Source organism: Schistocerca piceifrons, chromosome 8, assembly GCF_021461385.2.
Source record: "Schistocerca piceifrons isolate TAMUIC-IGC-003096 chromosome 8, iqSchPice1.1, whole genome shotgun sequence".
NCBI classification, from domain to species: domain Eukaryota; kingdom Metazoa; phylum Arthropoda; class Insecta; order Orthoptera; family Acrididae; genus Schistocerca; species Schistocerca piceifrons.
In genome coordinates this window covers 486688073-486709519 of record NC_060145.1, presented here as the reverse complement: position 1 = coordinate 486709519, position 21447 = coordinate 486688073, and the positions used below count along the sequence as shown (strand labels likewise).

Genomic DNA, 21447 nt, shown 5'->3' with positions numbered 1-21447 from the left:
GTGAAAACTGGTTTTTTCTGATACAAGAAAAACCTGGCAAAATGTTTATGGACACCATTTTATAGGAAGAAAAGGCTCAGTTTCCTCATATGCATGAATAGCACACCTGCACAATCATATCCTTGTCGAGGCCTGGCAGTTTCAACATGTGCTCCATGACCAGATTATTCAGAGGCTCGGGGCTCTCAAGTAGATCCTCTGGCTGATCCAAGTCTGAAATTATTTTCTGCAAGCTGGGCTGAATTTCCCCCTGGAACAAATAAATAAATAGAGAGAAATTCAGATGCAGCAAGAACACATCTCTTATTTAACTAAATACAACATACATAAAGTAACATACCTGAGTCATCCACTTGTGATTCAGAATTTGTTTTATGCTGAGCCTCTTCTCTGGGTCGACAACCAGCATATGGCGGATGAGGTGTTCACATTCTACACAAAATGAAATATCACTTTAACACAACAGATTTTCTGGTGGTTATCAATAACAATCAAATTTATTCATTAACCTCAGCCTTCAAGTTTGGTATAAATCACCTATTTATCAGTCCTCCAAATGTGCATTAAAATGTTGTCAGCTACAAGATAATAAGTTAGTTTGCATCCATAAAAAGCAACAAGATTAATGTGACAAACTATCATCTGTCGCCATATTGATGGAAGTGGAAATGAAAGTAGAGAAAAACCACTGCAGTAATTGTTGGACTAGAACAACCATAATCAGTCCAATACCACATAGAAAGGAACTAATGATGGATTTCTAGAGTTCAGACAATGGAGCAATGTCTCCGGAAGGAGATAAGGCACACAGAAAAATAACAAAGGCTAAGGAAAAGGTGAACAGATGCTAGGGAAAAGAAATACTCTACATAAAATGAGAGAGAAGCAAAATGAAAGGGGCCATCAGCAGTAACAACTGACATTCATATTCATGTATGACACAGTCTAGCTTTAAGCACTCAATAGAATAAAGATGGAACCAAAACCATGGAAGAGATTAGAAAATTTAGATGACATTCGATATGAGCAAATAAATATATATGGAATTTCAATTGGAGATACACAATCTGATAGGAACATAGGAAGCAAATTCATATAGAGAACAAGAGAATACTGTAGAAGAGAAATTACAATACAAAAGAAATAAGAAAACAGCAATAGATAGCAGTGTACATGTAGCTGATTCAGTTTTCATCCCTAGTGCTCAGAAATCGTGGATGTATGCAAAGTGGTCACAGCGCACATACTAAAAGATTGGAGACAAGCTGCAGCAGTGCAGTGGAGGGTCAGCAAGTGAAGGGCAAATAACAGATAACTGAAAGATCAACAAATAATGAATTACAAGAGCAAGTAGGAGTGCCTACATTCTGTTTTTTGTTTACTGAAATACCAGTTTTCATTCAATTTAAACCATCATCTTATCCAATAATCTGTAAGTGGCCACTGTGCAATTAAACCACACACACACACACACACACACACACACACACACACACACACACACACACACACACATTGTATGTACATAGCACATACACCAACCCATTCCATGTAATTTTGATAGAAATTGTGCAAATGAGTCATAGAACTTATAATTAACCAACTATCTAAATTATGACAATTATGCAATAGCCTACTAGCGACACAAATAACTGAATGTGGAGATAATGTACCTTACTTTTTCTGTGTGTGTGTGTGTGAGAGAGAGAGAGAGAGAGAGAGAGAGAGAGAGAGAGAGAGAGAGAGAAGCTACATCTATGACTAATTATTTTTCCACATGACCTTGCTTCTATAATATACTATAAAAAGTAAAACAAAACCATGAAGGATGTTGCAACAGCACCAATATACTGGGTGTCCCTCCTATGAGTCATCAGGCCCATTTTCTCTGATGTTTTGGTAGATATTTACACTTTCATTTTTGCAATGTGTAGGTGCATTCAGACCAAACTGCTCATCATATTTTTCGACCACCACCCAGTGCTGACTGAATGTGTCGGTTTGGGTTCCTTTACACGCAAAATTATTCTTAAAATAGAATTTTATGTACCTATTCAATAAAGAGGCTCCAAATTAGTCCAGTGTGATATCCGGTTAATCAATATGTATTAGCTGTGACAGGAAAACACAAAGAATAACAAGTGCTCCTCCAGTGACAGAGCAGCACTGCCGCACGGTGGCATCAGTCAGTGTGGGCCTGGGTGATGCTACCACTGTTGGTGTACCGGTTATTCTTCACGTTTTATTGTTCCTGTTAACACATATCGATTGACAGAATATCACACTGGACTAATTTGTAATTTGGGACTGCTCTATCAAACAGGCACATAAGATTCTTCTTTAAAAGTAATTTTGTATGCAATGGGAAATAAATGAATTCTTTCTGTTGACTCTGAGAATAATATGAATGATGCTGCAAGCACTATTTGTTTGGGTATTATTGGTTTGTTTTGTTTTCGTTTTTTTTTTTTTTTCCTTAAAAGCTTATTAAAGAGACATTCATGTTCAAATGCACTGGGCATTTGTAGTAATGAACATGAAATAAAATTAAAACTGTCATAATACAATTGTTAGGTCACATAGGTTGGCAGTCAACACTGTCTTCCGATTTGTGCTGCCAAGTATGGACCAGAACAATTGGTCAGTGGGCCAAGAAAATGTAGATTATTATAGATAGCATTTATTCTTACATTTTTATATTTAGAAAAAAATTAGAATTATTTGTTTTCTACCATTTTTCCTGGTTAATGGTAGCCTAGGAATATTTTTTTGTAGAGTATATCTTTTGTAACGGTCATTTGTCATTCATCATATAGCTGTGGAATTCTTTGCAACCAACATTTTTATAATTATGTTGTAGTTGCAAAAGGAGTCCACAGACAAACTGTACCTGTCTCTTGTCCACTGACTCTGCATTAGGGAGAAAAATGTTTCCACATTTGCTTCGTGGGATGGAATGCCGAACAAAAACTGTGCAATTTTTCATAGTTCCAAATGATGAGAAGAATGTGTGCATTTTTCCAATACATGGTCCACTTTTTGTGAGACCGAAGATTAATGAAATCATTGTTATGTTCATGTTCTTGAGTCACCAACTTCTTCAGACAGCAGAATTCACTGAAGCATTTCACATCATCTACATGTACACCTCTATCCGAAAGATATTTAATGGTTGGTTCCATGTCCTTCCATTCAGCAATTTTTGAAGAGGTAACCACACAAAACAGGTCAACTCTTGCTTGGAGGGCAATCAGTTTTGGAGATATTCTGTACATCTTCCGTAGAGCCCAACTACAATTACTACTGTGAATTTGTCACATTTAGCATCCCGTCAATTTTTACATTTCTCTGCCAACAGAGCTTTCACTTTTATGCTCAAGAATGGATTGCCCCCACAATTGGTGAGCACGTTATTAATAGACAATACAGCTCCAAGGAATTCAATGTGTGAACTAGTTTCTTTCTCAAGATCAGCTCTGCACAAGCAAAACATGCCAAGAAGTGTTTGTAGATGGAATAGACAGATCTTGCTAAAATCTTTTTCAAGTAACTCTGTAATGATTATAGATGTGTTATGATGAGAGAGAAAGTATGACTTCAGAGCAGGGAACACACGAATAAGTCTGTTTACCCCCAGATGCTTTGCTATGAGATAACAATTTCTTGCAGATATTTAACATCAACAAATTCGGAAAATTCTTGAAGTTCAATATTCTGGACCACATAGTTTCAGAAGTATTGAAACAGTTTATATTTTGAATACCAATCTTCCATGTGTCTGCAGCATGATGAATGTATAATCATTTAGAGTGTGATCTTGACACTTGACCTCAATCAAAAGTCCCCAGTTTAAGTTTATAAAAAGGAATATTTTCCCCTTCTGGAACCCAACACATTCCTCCAGACATTGTGTTACATTTATCTTCTATGAAAGTTGTGCATTTAGCAAGGAGATCCTTATTCTGAGGAACACTCTTTAAAAATAAAGAAAGCATCTGCAGAGTCTTTAAATTGTTAACATAGCTCAATTAATTCTGATTGCAAACCACCAATTTTTCCAAGCTAGATATTGAAAACTGATTGAGACTTTAACAATAACCTACAGTTATTGCTATCAATAGAAATACCATAGTCATTATCTCCCAAACTCGTGATAACACTTTCAAAAGAATGAGGACTGAGCACTGAGTATATTATTGCTTATGTTTTTGTTCTTGCAATCAAAATTTTTACCATGCTCGAAGGATTATATCAAACTGGTTGTCCAGTCTGTCACTTTATAGCTGTTATGATGCTTCATAATGAATCACAAGAGTACATTCAGTGAGACACACTTTGTCTTCTTTTTTACTGCTCATTTTCATGAAAAATTGAGCTCATTTTGAAGATGATGCTTCTTCTTGGTAACTCTTTTTGTGGTTTTCAGATTCTAAATGTGTTTGTAAACCTCGCCCTCATTTATTTCCCACAGATACATACTTAGTGGACTTATTAACTATACACTCGCACTCGAACTCATCCCTGCAACATCTAAAACAAGGAGCCTTTTGTTGCAGAAGTATAATAAACCTTCACTTCCATTTAGGCATATTTGTTATTAATTTAAAAACTATTCAAACCACAATCAAACAACAATTCAGAACATCTGCATGCAACGTTACGAAACCTTAGATCAGGGGATGCAGGTAGAGCAGGGAAAAATGGACTGCAGATCATTACTGGGAGAGGAGTGTTGCAGGGGAAAGCATTTGCACCATTTTGCTCAGCAATGACATTACAGGCCCAGTCCCCACTTCTTAACAATCACCTACTGTGGCATAAATTACACACACTAGTTACAAGGTTTCAAAAAAGTGCATTGTAGAATCATTTACGTTTAAATACAGTACTTATTTGTAGTAATAAATACAAAATTAAATTAAGCTTGTCATAACACCGTTATATCACTAATGTCAGCAGTGTCCAGCTACAGCAAAAACCTGACGGCACTTAATAATTGTAACACTAGAGTCAGGGGCCATAATGCTGCACACAGACATTAACAATTGCTTATTGCACGATTCAGCTTTGCCTATGTTGGATGCTATGCTGAAAATTTGTTGCGCAATTTATCTTTGAATTAATATGAATCAAAATTCTGGACATTTTATCAAATTTTAAAATTGGCTCTGGACACAAATTACAGGGGGGGAAAAAAAAAAAAAATAAAATATATATATATATATATATATATATATATATATATATATATATATATATAAAAGAGGACACATATGGAAAAATTCAGCCATACAGCAGCCTAACCTTTCTGTATAAAAGATAATATTCTGTGAAGACATCCAGAGGTTTCTTGCAAGCAAGAGTAAACACGTTACTGGAAAACATCAAAATCTTGTAAGAAAAGATACATACCTGCACTCATAAAAAATGGAATCCGAAATTTGCCCGAGATAACCCTTGTACGGAGAGACTGCAGTGTGCGGCCATCAAATGGGAGGGCTCCACAGACCAGCACATACAGGACAACCCCGAGGCTCTGCAGCAGAACACACAGTAAGTCAACAGGACAAAATCTTCAACAGTTAACATGATAATGGAAAAAAGCAAAGCATGGCCTAAGTAGACATATCACTATCTTACAGCAATCACGTTAACCTGCAAGGAATAAGTACTTTAAGTATACTTATAGAACTCTTGGGAACATCATACATACAGCCAACCCCCAGATATGGGGGCATTGTGATGTCAGTGCAGAAAATATACAACGTAATTAAGTAGACTGAATGAATGAATGTGTGAATAATGTTATTGGCACAAGTAATTCTCCTCTCTGCAGTCATCACAAAAACAATACTTTCTGAAATTCACTAACTGTAGTAAGTTAGTACAATGTCCGCAGTTTAGTGGATACAGACAGGTAGTTCTCCAGAGATCCAACATAGCTTAAGTTTGGAGACTAGCTGGTTTTCCCTCCAACAGTCATGATCATTATACTGCACGGCACAGTAATAAATATAACATACAACTGACACTTAGGGCTCTGCTAATAGTCTGGATACAGAACACTTGTGTCAAAGTAGTTCTATTATTATTTTGCGGTGATCATTTCATGTGGTGTATGTGGGAGGAAGTAGTATGTTCCCCAACTCTTGCTGCAATCAATGTGGGCTTCCAGAATTTCCACATAAAACTTCTATATGATGCACAGCACTTCTCTTGCAGTGTCTGCCAATGGACTTCGTTGAACATTGCTATCACACCAACTAAACAAGCGCTCTCTCTCTCTCTCTCTCTCTCTCTCTCTCTCTCTCTCTCTCTCTCTTTCTCTCTCCCCCCCCCCCCCCTCTTTGGAGAGCTATGGCAAAAAAATGCCACCCTTCTGTGTGCCACAACAACAGGCATTTACAGCAAATGCATGTAGATGTAAGTCTTCACTTCACAGAAGCATGTCAGCACTTGATATGCCCATCAGATGGTCCACTTGTAGAACTTGTCAGTACCCTTTACACATGTTACCAAGTTATGAATCATATTTGCTTGCCATGACAGCCCAAAAACAAGTTACTTTGATGAAATCTTCTAGGGCTGTGTTGTGGTGTCGTGCTGTCAAAATGTTTAGTCAAGTTTACTACTCACCATCTTAAGGCGAAGTGTTGGGTTCGGATCCAGTTTGTACCTTTATAGCTGCTGGGCCACAGACTGCTCTGTCGGGTGTGCAATGAGTGGGTCAATTACGTGCTTCTGAAAGAGGTGTCACAGGCAGTGGGGGTTGAAGGTTAGGGTGGGGTGGGGGGTGGGGAGACAACAGTGGCACGGAAAAGGGGGAGGTCTGGATGCTCAGTCTCAATGCCGCATATCTGTTTTATGCCTTAATGCTCCTGACCTTATTTTTGCTAACACCAATTCTCTTGCAGGGCTCCACTGGAAACTGCTGTCCCAATTGGTAAGATCGTCATGTACTCTTACTTCAGTGCCTCTTTGATTTTTTATTTAATCGTATGGCTAGGGTCCCCCGCCGGGCAGGCCATTCGCCGGGTGCCGGTCTTCAATCTGACACCACTTCAGTGACCTGCAGTTGGTGAGGATGATAGGATGATGATGAGGACAGCACAACACCCAGTCCCTGGGCGGAGAAAATTCCCCGACCCAGCCGGGAATGGAGCCCGGGCCCAGAGGATTGGCAATCCGTCACGCTGACCATTCAGCTACCGGGGGCAGATACCTCTTTGATGACAGAACCCCAGAAATCATTGGCGCAGTACAATACATCACTTTAGTCTGTTAAGAAACAAACACAGGCCTTCATTTTCTCAACAGACTTCCTCAAAAAGAATGTCACCTTCCCTCCACGGATTCCCATTTGAGTTACTGAATCATCTGTGTAATACTTGTGCGTTAATCAAGCCTACTGGTAACAAATCTAGAAACTTCCTCTGAATTTGGTTTATTATCTTCCTTCAAGTCGACCCGGTACGGATCACAAACAATCCAACAGTACTCAAGAATGATTTGCACTAGTGTCCTATGTGCAGTCGCTTTTACAGATGAACCACATTTCCCGACTCTTGCCAGAAAGTACAGTCTCAGAGTTTTAACAGTCAACCTGTCCACGACGCAGTCTGCCTCTCTTGCAGAGTGTGCAAATGAAATTTCTTGAAGATCCTTGTAGCCCTCCTGCGCTGACTTGCAGTAATTATCCTGTGACAGAATATCTCACTCTTTGTTGTATCTCCTCTGTCAATACTACCAGTATTGTCTCAGACCCACAAGCAATAAACACGAATCAGTGGAAGGAGTACATCACTCCTTTAGTGGATGAATTATGTTTTCTTAAGATTCTTCCAATGAATCTGCTCTTCCTATATTTAGTTCCGTGTGGATGAGGGAAAAGGTGTAGGAGAGGGGAAGGAGGAAAGGAAAAAAAATCATAATTTGTCAGACAGTTAGGCAAAGGGAAAACTGGGGGATTTCAAGCGTCATTTGTTGTGCACACATCTGCACCCTCTACCCTCGTTCATTCATACATTTGCAGAAATTTGTGGATGGACAATGTTTTCAGTCTGATGAAGAGGTATCCACCGACAGGTATTTTTAAATGTTTCAGAATATATTTTGCGAATGGAATCTGCTCGTTGGAGAAACATGTATAAAGAGGAATTACCTAAAAGGGGGGCTATAATGGACAGTAGCTGTATTTTTTACCAAAGACGAAAGTCTTTCTCTAGCAGCGAGTGATTGTTTCATATTGCCCCAGTAAATACAAAATATGTCATGTCCAATTAAATAAAAAGATAATAAATCTGTCAGGTAATAGCAGCGGTAAGCAGAAATGAAAGGTAGTATACTGCAAAGCCAAAGAAACTGGTACACCTGCCTGATATAGTATAAGGGCCCCGCGAGCGCACAGAAGTGCCAGAACGTGACGTGGCATGGACTCGACTAATGTCTGAAATAGTGCTGGAGTAAACTAACACCACGGATACTGCAGGGCTGCCCATAAATCCGTAAGAGTACGAGGGGGTGGAGATCTCTTTCGAACAGCACGTTGCAGGGCATCCCAGATATGCTCAATAATGTTCATGTCTGGGGAGTTTGGTGGCCAACAAAAGTGTTTAAACTCAGAGGAGTGTTCCTGGAGCCACTCTGTAGCAATTCTGGATGTGTGGGGTGTCGCATTATCCTGCTGGAATTGTCCGTCTGAATGGATGCAGGTGATCAGACAGGATGCTTCCAAACGTGTCACCTGACAGAGTAGTAAGTAGACATATCAGGGCTCCCATATCACTCGAACTGCACACGTCCCACTCCATTACAGAGCCTCCACCAGCTTGAACAGTCCCCTGCTGACATCCAGGTTCCATGGATTCATGAGGTTGCCTCCAAACCCGTACAAGTCCATCTGCTCGATAAAATTTGAAACGAGACTCGTCCGACCATGTTGATGGCCAACATTGAAATGTGAAGCAATTAGCGGAAGGGTTGCGCTTGAGTCACGTTGAATGATTCTCTTCAGTCGTCATTGGTCCCATACTTGCAGGATCTTTTTCCAACTTCAGTGATGTCGTAGATTTGATGTTTTCAAAATGGCTCTGAGCACTATGGGACTTAACATCTATGGTCATCAGTCCCCTAGAACTTAGAACTACTTAAACCTAACTAACCTAAGGACTTCACACACATCCATGCCCGAGGCAGGATTCGAACCTGCGACCGTAGCGGTCACCCGGTTCCAGACTGAAGCGCGAGAAGAAATAAGTCTCTTCTAGACAGGAGTTATAGTCAGCAGGGATCTCAGTACTGTGGCGTGAGGGACCAGGTTGTGAGCACAAGCAATCTGTCGACATCTGCTACCAACAAGAACGTACTTACCCATATGTCAGTCTTGGGTCCGTCATATTTGCGGCCCTCGAAGAGCTCGGGGGCGGCATAAGGGGGGCTGCCGCACCACGTTGACAGCAGCTGGCCGGGCTGGTAGTGGTTGCTGAAGCCGAAGTCTGAAAGCAGACCACGAGTCAGTGTCGCAGTGCCCGCAGTCGCAGGCGAGAGCTGCGCGCACTCACGCCTCGGCCAGAGTAACGCGGAGCGCGGGCTCATAATGCCCCCACCAATCAGTCCCAGCAGACACCGAGAATAACCACTACAACTCTAGCACAAAGTCCACTCGCTGCATCATACTGTTGACTGGAGGTCACTGAGACACGCGCAATAGCTGTTGACTATGAGGCGCTCTAGGGTACTTCTTACTTGGTATTAGATGAGCACAATGAAAGAAGAATTAGAACAAGTGAAGATCAGTGGCCTAGCCATATTCTGCTCAGCTTAACAATGAAGAGAAATTGACAGCAGTATATAATATTCTGAGCCGCACCTTGTCCCAAATGGACAGGTGCCGATGTCCTGCAAGTTTCTGACTTATATTCTAGGAGCTTTCCTAATTTTTAAGGTTCCGGACCTCAATCGGTAAAAATGGATCACTTTGTTATGTGTGTGTGTGTGTGTGTGTGTGTGTGTGTGTGTGTTCAACTGAAGGTCTACGGGTCCTTGGCGGTATAATAAACGTTAGCTTCCAAGTCGGTGCAATCAAAAGATACGGTCATTTACTTGATACTCACTGACTCACTCATCAAAACTAACAGGGTACTCCCTGTTGACGTAGAATCATGAAATTTGGCTAGATGCAAGATTTCACTGTACAAGTACAGTGAAAAAAATCCGAAAATTTTGAATTTATAATTATATCACACAAAAAAATAATTGTCATTTGTTAAATCACTGTGTCTGTCCATCCGGTTGTTAAGTAACCTATTTCTCTGAAACGGGTACACGAACAAAGCTGAAATTTAAGTCAGATACTGATGTCCATAGCCCTTTGGTAATGAAAAAATGTTAAGCTTCTGGGTGCAATCAAAAGAAACAGTCATTTATGTCACGTATTTTGATACAAATTCAGTCATTAAAACCTATAGGGTACTTCCCCTTGACGTGGAATTATGAAATTTGGTAAGAAGAAACGTTCCACGGTACAATTTTTGAATGGAAAAAAAAAAAAAAAAAAAAAAAAAAAATTGAAAATTTTTGCTTCCTGATCATATGAAACGAAAAAATATTTATTTTGTGATTTGTTATACGACTTCAAACTTGAAATTTAAACTTTCTCGAAATTCTTTGGATTCCTGGGACCGATATCATGCCAGTGTAAATGGCAATAATAGTCCAAAACAGTCAAAATCCTCGACTTCCGGAATGGATGAACTGTCTGTACACATAATTAAGTTTGTACGGAACCCTGAGTGCACGAATGCTGCTCGCACCATACCACTTTTTTTCTTTTAAATATTGAGTTTATGCAATGGGGCATGTGGAGCGCTCGGGTTAGGGTAAGGGACACTTTTCATGAAGGCCAGCCAGTCATAGCCACATGCGGTGTCAGAGACAGAGCACTTAAACTACAGCGAGGCGACAAAAATCACGGGACACCTCCTATTATGGTGTCGGACCTCCTTTTGCCCTGCGTAGTGCCGCAGCTCCACGTGACATGGACCCAACAAGTCCTTGGAAGTCCCCTGCAGAAATACTGACCTACGCTGCCTCTACAGCCGTCCGTAATTGCGAATGTGTTACCGGTGCAGGACGTTGTTTACGAACTGACGTCTCCATTATGTCCTATAAATGTTAGGTGGGATTCATATCGGGCGATGTGGGTGGCCCAACCATTCGCTCGAGTTGTCCAGAATTTTCTTCAAACCAATCGCGAACGACTGTGGCCCGGTTACATGACATCGTTGCGTGAGAACATAAATTCCATTAATGGCTACAAATGGTCTCCAAGTAGCCGAACATAACCATTTCCACTCAATGATCGGTTCAGTTGGACCAGACCCCCCTGTCCATTCCATGTGAACACAGTGTACACCATTATGGAGCCACCACCAGCTTTCACAGTGCCCTGTTGACAACCTGGCCCCATGGTTTCGTGGGGGTCTACGAAACACTCGGACCCTACCATCAGCTCTTACCAATTGAAATCGGACTCGTCTGACCAGGATACAGTTTTCGAGTCGTCAAGGAACCAACTGGCATGGTTACCATCTCAGGAGTGGCACTGCAGGCGATGTCGTGCTGTTAGCAAAAACACTCGCGCCCGCCGTCTGCTGCCATATTCCGTGAACACCAAATTTCGCCGCACTATTCGAAAGTATACGTTCGTCGTACGCCCCACACTGACGTTAGCACAGACAAGTCAACGCAAACGCCGCTACTCTCATTCGTTAACTGAAGGCCGTCGGCCACTGCGTTGTCCGCGGTTTGAGAAAATGCCTGAAATTTGGTATTCTCGGCAAACTCTTGACACTATAGATCTCGGAATATTGAATTCCTGACGATTTCCGAAGTGGGATGTCCCGTGCGTCTGGCTCCAACAACGATTCCGTGTTCAAAGTCTGTCAATTGCGTCGTGCGGCCGCAATCACATCGGAACCTTTTCACATGAATCACTCGATTACAAATGACAGTTTCGCCAACCCATACAATGTCTAGGCGATACTACCCATGACTTTTGTCACCTCAGTGTCAAACACCTAATAACGCCTCAACACTGTTATATGTGCGGATGCACCATACATCTACCAGCAACGCGTGAATGGCTACCTTGCTCGTTTTTCTTTAATATCGCTTCATTTCTTATGTACTGCATCTTATGAATTGTTCCCCTATTGATTTTTGCTCTGCTAGCAACTCTTTGAAGGTAATACTGATGAGAACTGCAGAACACGTAAATATCTATTACCTGTACTGATATAATAAACCAAGCTATGAGAAAAGCGCGTAATATGCATTTAATCTGGGGAGATGTCTTAAACGCGACTAGTGTGTGGTGGAGAAAGCAAATGAGGTATCGTATTAGAAAAGGGTTTACCTGTTGGAGAGGAGCAGTAGTGTACAAACAAGAGCAATGGATGGTTAACACGACATAAAGAAGAGGTGAGAATGTTTAGAGGCGGCAGCAACGCGAAGCTGCTGACTGCCAAGAAAATATACCCCATACGGCCATAATACAATGCCCTTCCACAGGAAGGTAAGTCACACACTCAGTTGATCTCTGATTTGTAGAAACTTCATTCTATATGTATTTGTAACTCGAGTGTTTTTAGTTTTTATTCTGACACGGAAAGAAGCAGCCAACTGATAATAAATTCAGTTGGTAGGTGGATACCACAGAACTGCTGAAGCAGCCAAACCAATCTATTTGCAATACAGATTTTGTCTGACGTAAGTACTTTAATATAAAAATAAAAAGGTAGCATATTTTGATTACTTTCATTCCATAATATCAGATAGGACTATTTTTTGGGGGTAATTCATCAAGCGAAACTGAAATTTTCCAAGTGCTAAAACTTGTAATGCAATTTAAGGGGCTCCGGAAAGGCTCAAAATCATGAAAAGTTCAATTTTTACTTTTTTGCGTTTTCTGAATCTGCAGACTATTACCTTTTAATAGATATATAATTTATTCAATTCCGAAGACTACAACTATTTTTAAATTTTTTTTGAAATCTGTTCTACATGGGCGTGACCCACTGTGGCGCTGTTAAACTGCTGTCAAATGGTGTTATTATTAACGTCCGTGTTCATCAGGTACATTTTAGTGATGTGAGATAATGTATGTGTTGTGGCTAACCTGTGATGGTTCAATATATATCGCTGGTGTGATTCTCGATTGTTTCATATTTATTTACTCTGTCGTTATCTCGAAAATATTCGTAATTAATTCTGTTTCTTGAGTCTCTGTTTTGTTGAAGTATAATAATGAGTAAAAGTAAAGTTATTAGAAATCCTCTGAAGGCTTTTAAGAAAAGGAGAAATGTTGGAAAGCCAAAGGTATGTGCTATTACTGTAAACAATAAAGACGATAACCAAGTGAGTGAACCTAACCTCTCAAGTACACCTGCCCATAGCAGTCAAAGTGGGAAAGAAAATACTTCACAGAAGAAGCTTGGTTCAATGAGTGAAAACTATGAATGTTTTATGGGCGAATCGGATGTGAATGAAATATTTGATATGTCGGTTCTCAAAGGAATTTTTTCAAACTGTGTAAGATGTATTCATTGTAGTGAAGTTGGTCTGGAACTCTCCATAATAAAGCACGTAGGACTTGCTAGTGAAATACAACTGAAATGTGATAAGTGTTCATACATGACCACCTTTTGGAACAGTGTTGCAATAACTGCAACTGAAGAAAATGGTAGCAAAATCTACGAACACAACAACGAGCGATGCTTGCTTTAGACAAGGAACGCCTTCGGGCTGCAGACAGGGCTGTAAAGAGTCTAGAAATACAAGCAAGAGTAAACAGGAGGAGGAACAAGAGGAAGCTGGAGGAGGAGTTTGCAGAGGATGAAGATAATCCATCCTATGGACCTGGAATGCACTAAAAAGTTAATCCAATCTTTGTCGCTCGATTCCCAAAACTTTTATTTTCTCATACTAATTACATGTTTTCTAAGGATCTTCCAGACATATTTGTTTCAAACTTTCAGTAAATGTTACACAGTACCTTCTGCATAATTTAACACAGCCTTTTTCCAAAAAACTGTATATTTTTGAATATATAAATAAAAAATTGCAAAAAAATGTTGTGAATTTTCATTACAATTGAAAAAAATCATCTTTAATAACTGAACTAAAATTTTGTAAAATCCCTGTGTTAAGTTGTAGCCCATATTCCAATAAATAATCTGTAAAAAGTTCAACTTCCTACCTCAAATACTTTGTGAGGAAAGATGTAATTTATAAGCGTTATTTTAACATTGCAAGTATAGGGCGTTCCGGAGCCCCTTAACTGGTCTTTCAGAGACCTGTTCAAGGAATTTGGGTACTAACTACCGTTTCCTAATACAATTATTCTTTCCTGGAATTTGTCATAGCGTAAACACCTCTTTTTCAAACCAACAGCTCCGTTCACAGGATCAATACTAGAAACAAGAATAATCTTCATAAATATTTGAAGTAGCTTATTTTGGTTTTAAAAGACGTCTATTGTTCAGAAGCACCATTTTCAATAGCTTACCACAAGACACAAATGTTTAGTTGCTATAAAGTTCAGTTTCAGAGGAGCCTTAATGTTTTACTGGTGGGCAACTTCTTCTACTCCATTGACAAATTTCTTAGTAGAATCAGTTGATGTACACATTATTAATAATATCAAATAACACAAGTGTTGTGTAAAACCTGATTTCTGCACATCTGCAGTACAGTGTTGTTTGCAACATAAATAAGTGTTACAAACTAATATTTTTCTTTCATGGTGCATGGCTATAACAGCCTAAGATTTATCGTATTCACCTTAATGTGTTGCACAATTACACGTTCGAGACGAATTTGTTATTTGCTGTGAAATAAAATTATATTTCAGATTTTTTGCGGTTTTCTGTAACATGTATTATGATCATTTTAACTTAGGATCTGTAGAAGGAACCTGAGTAGACATCTTTTTCTTGAAAATATGTTTTATATACGAAGTTTGTTCAAAAAGTAAGGTGACTTTATACTTTTATGAAAAATATTTTCTCATTCATCAATTTTGATGTTGTCCCCTTCAAAGAAATACTCCTCAGATACAATATACTTGTTCCAACGCTTCTTCCAATCCTCGAAGCACTTCTCATAAGCCCTTTTTGGTACATCCATGAGTACTTCCAGTGAGGCAGTTTTTATTTCCTCACTCGTTGAAAACCTTCGTCCTTTGATAGGTCTCTTCAGTTTTGAAAACAGGAAAAGTCGCAGGGGGGCCAAATCCGGTGAATTTGGCGGCTAAGGCGTGATTTTCGTGTTTTGTTTTTGGGCGAAGAAAATCTCTCACAAGCAACGATGAATGAGCAAGTGCGTTGTCGTGATGCAAAAGCCATGAATTGTTTTTCCACAATTCTGGACGTTTTTGCGTATTGCTTCTAGCAAACGGCGCATAATGTCGAGGTAATACTCCTTATTGACCGTACGACCTCGAGGCAAAAATTCATGATGGACAAGGCCACGGTAATTGACAAAAAACAGTGAGCAAAACTTGACGTACTTTTCTGTCTTTGCTCTCCGGGATGCTTCCATTAGGACGACTAGGCTTTGGTTTCGACGTCATAACCGTAAGCCCATGTTTGGTCACTAGTTATGACCCTTTTGAGAAAATCAGGATCATCACTGACGGCATTCAAGAGCTCCTGAGCGATGTTCATGCGAAGGTTCTTCTGATCATAATTGAGAAGTTTTGGAACAAACTTCGCTGAGACATGTCTCATCTGAAAAACATCCGAAAAAATTGTATGACACGATCCCACTGATACGTAACATCCTCAGCAACTTCTCTTACGTTAATTCGACGATTTTCCAAAACAATTTTCTTCACAGCTTCGACGTTATCATCTGTTGCTGATGTGCTCGGGCGTCCAGAGCGAGGTTCGTCATTGGCATCTTGACGGCCATCTTGGAAGAGCTTGTACCACTTGTAACCTTTTTTTTTATTATTATTACTTAGAGCGGACTCACAGTATGCGACTGTCAACATTTCAAGAGTTTTGGAGCACGTGATTCCTTTTTCACACAAAAATTGATGCAAATTCTTTGCTCCATTTTTTATAACACGTCTAACCATTCTATCTGTGAAAAACAAATGAAGTACGGTGTACACTTGAAACTGTGAACATACATGTGTACCACCATAACAAAAAATGATCGATAATCGAATGTATGTTGCAATTTGAAAAGTCACCTTACTTTTTGAACAGCTCTCGTAGTCTCGTTTTATGGCACTTTGTACATCGTTGAGGACTTCCTCTCTATGTATCCACATACGTAATCTAACGTTGACAGAGTTGAACATCTTTAAATACTCCGGTAGGTTAGTATACTTGCGGTCATTAATTCGACATGCAGCTTGAACCCCAGTCCACCCCAGCTTCGTGACTCGTAAGCTCATACACAGTTCATTCAGTTGTTTGAGCAGATTAGTGCAGAGTTGAGATTTTCACTCTGCAGCGGAGTGTGCGCTGATATGAAACTTCGTGGCAGATTAAAACTGTGTGCCGGACCGAGACTCGAACTCGGGACCTTTGCCTTTCGCGGACAGGTGCTCTGGAAAGTAGGAGACGTGGTACTGGCAGAAGTAAAGCTGTGAGGACGGGTCGTGAGTCGTGCTCGGATAGCTCAGTTGGTAGAGTACTTGCCCGCGAAAGGCAAAGGTCTCGAGTCTCGATCGGGCACACAGTTTTAATCTGCCAGGAAGTTTCATAATCCGGAGTTGTCATCACGACGATTACACACAGGAGGTGAAATTACACGAGTTGATCCTATCTTCAATCAACTGTACATGGCTCGCGGTACACAAGCAAACTCACGAGCAGCCGACATAGAGGACCACGTACTAATCTACCGCGAGGCACAGGAGGGTGGACCAGAGCCAGATCTAACGCGTGGGTGGAGGTGTTCCTCGGCGCACGCGGCCGCCGACTGACCTGCGAGCTTGATGTCGCAGTTGTGGTCGAGCAGCAGGTTCTCGGCCTTGAGGTCGCGGTGCACGACCCGCCGCCGGTGGCAGTAGCTGACGGCGGCCACGATCTGCGCGAACACGCGCCGCGCCTCCTTCTCCGCCATCCTGCCGTTCGCCACCAGGTGATCTGCAACGAGGCAAACTCTCACAGCACACCGGCAACAATATGCCAAGCATTATGCGGGAACACATTTCAAACATTTATGGTTTCCAAACTACAAAAGATAGAAACGAGTTCAAATTTTCATGCATGTAATGTGAGCACCATGTGTTACACGACAAATATCGACACCGCGGCTCATTTCCTGCCACACACGGAGCAGTTATTCTATGATTATTGAATTCACAGGCTCAAAAATGCGATGTCGCAGACTTACAAGAGTGTCAGGCGCAGAGGGGAAACAACGCGGCTTTTTTGCGTAGCCCCACAGGTAAAAGTCACAACGTGTGAGGTCTGGAGACCTGGGAGGAGCAGAAGACGAACTTCAACGCCTATAGGTCTACAGACCTCACACCTTGTGACTTTTATCTCTGGGGTTACGTAAAACAGCCTCTGCGCCTGACACTCTTGAAAGTCTGCGTGTCGCGCGGGGGGTTAGCCGAGCGGTCTCAGGCGCTGCAGTCATGGACTGTGCGGCTGGTCCCGGCGGAGGTTCGAGTCCTCCCTCGGGCATGTGTGTGTGTGTGTGTGTGTGTGTGTGTGTGTTTGTCCTTAGGATAATTTAGGGTTAAGTAGTATGTAAGCTTAGGGACTGATGACCTTAGCAGTTAAGTCCCATAAGATTTCACACATATTTGAACATTTTTGAAAGTCTGCGACATCGCATTTTTGAACTTGTGAATTCTGTAACGACAGACCAGCTACTTTGTATGTGGCAGGAAATGACCCACCGTTTTGATATTTATCGTGTAAGACATGGTGCTGACAGTGAATGCATAAAAATTTGAACTCTTCTCTTTCTGGGAACGTTGGAATTGTGTTTCTATCTTTCGTAGTTTGGAACCAAATGTTGGAAATGTGTTCCTTCTTTTTCAATAGCACTGTTTTTACTTTTCGAGCTCCAACGGAGAAATGGAAAGAAGAAACGGACCGAGGGCGAGAGGGCGCGCGAGGTTTGCAGAGGGCGAAAAAGGGATAGGGAAAGGGAGGGGGGGGGGGAGGGAGAAAATGGTTCAAATGGCTCTGAGCACTATGGGACTTAACATCTGAGATCATCAGCCCCCTAGAACTTAGAACTACTTAAATCTAACTAACCTAAAGACAGCACACACATCCATGCCCGAGGCAGGATTCGAACCTGCGACCTTAGCGGTCGCGCGGTTCCAGACCGTAGAGCCTAGAACCGCTCGGCCACTCCGGCCCACAGTGAGAGAGAGAGAGAGAGAGAGAGAGAGAGATGGCGAAAGGGAGTGAAAATGAGTTGTGCAGTCCCAAATGCGATCATTCGGAGCCAAAAACAAAGGAAAAATTGAAATCAACCATGCAACAACCAGAGTCTTCACATCCAATGGTAAAAATTCAAAGGCTGTTGAGTAGCCTGAAAAAGTTACGAAATCAAATCCGCAGGAAAGTCTGGTAAAGCCTGTCAATGATTGTAAAACAGGGTACGAGTGTGTTGGGTTCCTTGTAGTAATGATAATTTCAATACATTAGCTAGTAACAGGTAGTATCAAAGATGATCTTGGTAAAACGAAAAGATGTGCTTTGCACGTACTATTGAAATGGTGATTCTCTTTAAGTTATCAAAGAAATCTACTGTCAAACAATTTGACGAGATGTTTATCAATCCTTTGAGATACAATGGTTTGAGCTCTAGAGCATGGCTTGGAACTCATAACATCTGATACACCAAGAATTACAATTTTAATATGTTGCACACAAAAGAAAAACTAACCGTCGAAGAGAGTTGAGCACTGTGTGCTGGAAATTCTCAGTTGTGGAGCCACGGGCACAAAGAACTTGGGGAACAGCCCAGCATTCGCTTAAGCGAGCGTGGAGAACGACCCGAAAGTCATACTAGGACTGGCTGTCGTTAACCGGCGGCGTGGGTTCCGCCCTATACCCGCGCATCTTGTTATTTTCAAAGCGAATCGCTTAGTGTTGCATTCGTGGTAATAAACGAAAAATCTGTAAAATGTGTTTTTCGTACATCACGAAACAAAATTAATACACCAATAAAATGTCGAATACTAGACTGGGTTAGCAGATCAACGCACCGCCAATACGAGCTGGCTGGATCGGAGCCAGTGTGAGAGGACTGCCCAAAGCCAGTATTGGGTAAATCACCTGAAAAAACAAAACAGGAAGAAGGGACATCATGCGCTGTTGTGTAGCCTGTAGTCTTCAATCCAAAGGCTGGTTTGACACTACTCCAGTGCATCCTGTGCAAGCCTCCTTACCTCTGCATAACCTTAGTCATCTCTTGCTGCCCCCCCCCCCCTCCCCCCACATACACTTATCTCTGTTACCACAATGGCGATTTATTCGTGCGCCAGGACGCATCACGTCAACCCGTGTCTCCTTTTAGCCAAGTTCTGTCACAAATTTAATTTAGCCATGATCCGATTCCGTACCACCTCAAAAAGTTATCCGGTGTAACCATATAATCTTCTGTAGCAGCATATTTCAATAGCTTCTACTCACTTCTTGTTCAAAATGTTTATCGTCGACGTTTGATTTCAGTACAAAGCTACACTCCAGATAAATACCTCCAGGAAATATTCCATATTACTTAAATGTTGTGTACATGGAAGAAGCCTCGACATACTGACAGGCTTCAGATAGATTATATAATGGTAAGACAGAGATTTAGGAACCAGGTTTTAAATTGTAAGACATTTCCAGGGGCAGATGTGGACTCTGACTACAATCTATTGGTTATGGCTCTGGCTCTGAGCACTATGGGACTTAACATCTGAGGTCATCAGTCCACTAGAACTACTTAAACCTAACTAACCTAAGGACATCGCACACATCCATGCCCGAGGCAGGATTCGAACCTGCGACCGTAGCTACTGGTTATGAACTGTAGATTAAAACTAAAGAAACTGCAAAAGGTGGGAATTTAAGGAGATGGGACCTGGATAAACTGACAGAACCAGAGGTGGTAAGAGTGTCTCAGCGAGAGCTTTAGGGAACGATTGACAACAATGAGGGAAAGAAATACAGTACAAGAAGAATGGGTAGCTTTAAGGGATGAAATAGTGAGGGCAGCAGAGGAACCAGTAGGTAAAACGACGACGGCTAATAGAAATCCTTGGGTAACAGAAGAGATACTACATTTAATTGATGAAAGAAGAAAATACAAAAATGCAGTCAATGAAGCAGGCAAATAGGAATACAAACGTCTCAAAAATGAGATCGACAAGAAGTGCAAAATGGCTAAGCAGGGATGGCTAGAGGACAAATGTAAGGATGTAGACGCGTATATCACTAGGCGTAAGATAGATACTGCCTACAGGAAAATTAAAGAGACCTTTGGAGAAAAGAGAACCACTTGTATGAATATCAAGAGCTCTGATGGAAACCCAGTTCTAAGCAAAGAAGGGAAAGCAGAAATGTGGAAGGAGTATATAGGGGGTCTATACAAGGGCGATGTTCTTGAGGACAATATTATGGAAATGGAAGAAAATGTAGATGAAGATGAAATGGGAGATTTGATACTGCGTGAAGAGTTTGACAGAGCACTGAAAGACCTAACAAGGGAACCTCCCCATCGCACCCCCCTCAGATTTAGTTATAAGTTGGCACAGTGGATAGGCCTTGAAAATCTGAACACAGATCAATCGAGAAAACAGGAAGACGTTGTATGGAACTATGAGAAAACTAAGCAAAATATACTAACTGAGTAGTCCATGTGCAAGATAGGCAACATCAAGGATAATGTGAGCTCAGGAGCGCCGTGGTCCCGTGGTTAGCGTGAGCAACTGCGGGACGAGAGGTTCTTGGTTCAAATCTTCCCTAGAGCGAAAAGTTTACTTTCTTTATTTTTGCAAAGTTATGATCTGTCCGTTCGTTCATTGACGTCTCTGTTCAGTGTAACAAGTTTAGTGTCTGTGTTTTGCGACCGCACCGCAAAACCGTGCGATTAGTAGCCGAAAGGACGTGCCTGTCCAATGGAAACCGAAAACATTTGATTACAAGGTCATAGGTCAACCGATTCCTCCACAGGAAAACACGTCTGATATATTCTATACGACACTGGTGACGGCATGTGCGTCACATGACAGGAATATGTTGTCGACCCACCTAACTTGTACACTTGGTGAATGGGTAAAAAGATTCTTCTGCCTTGCCCAATTTAGGTTTTCTTGTGGATGTGATAATCACTCCCAAAAAAGTGTGAAAACATAAGAGTTTGTCACATAAACTGCAACAAATGAATGCAACAGTTTCACAGTCGCACAGTTTT

The 21447-nt window shown here is 41.2% G+C and overlaps 1 protein-coding gene across 1 annotated transcript in view; it reads right to left on the bottom strand.

Annotated features, from left to right (window-relative positions):
- The window catches only part of LOC124711494 (serine/threonine-protein kinase SIK3), a 523642-nt gene that overhangs the window by 106711 nt on the left and 395484 nt on the right, over window positions 1-21447 (bottom strand). Inside the window, exons 3-7 of the mRNA XM_047241604.1 lie at window positions 17001-17162; window positions 9370-9494; window positions 5413-5536; window positions 341-432; window positions 107-250 (exon numbers count right to left, since the gene is read on the bottom strand). Coding sequence (XP_047097560.1) covers window positions 107-250; window positions 341-432; window positions 5413-5536; window positions 9370-9494; window positions 17001-17162 — 647 coding nt within the window. The remainder of the gene's footprint in view (window positions 1-106; window positions 251-340; window positions 433-5412; window positions 5537-9369; window positions 9495-17000; window positions 17163-21447) is intronic.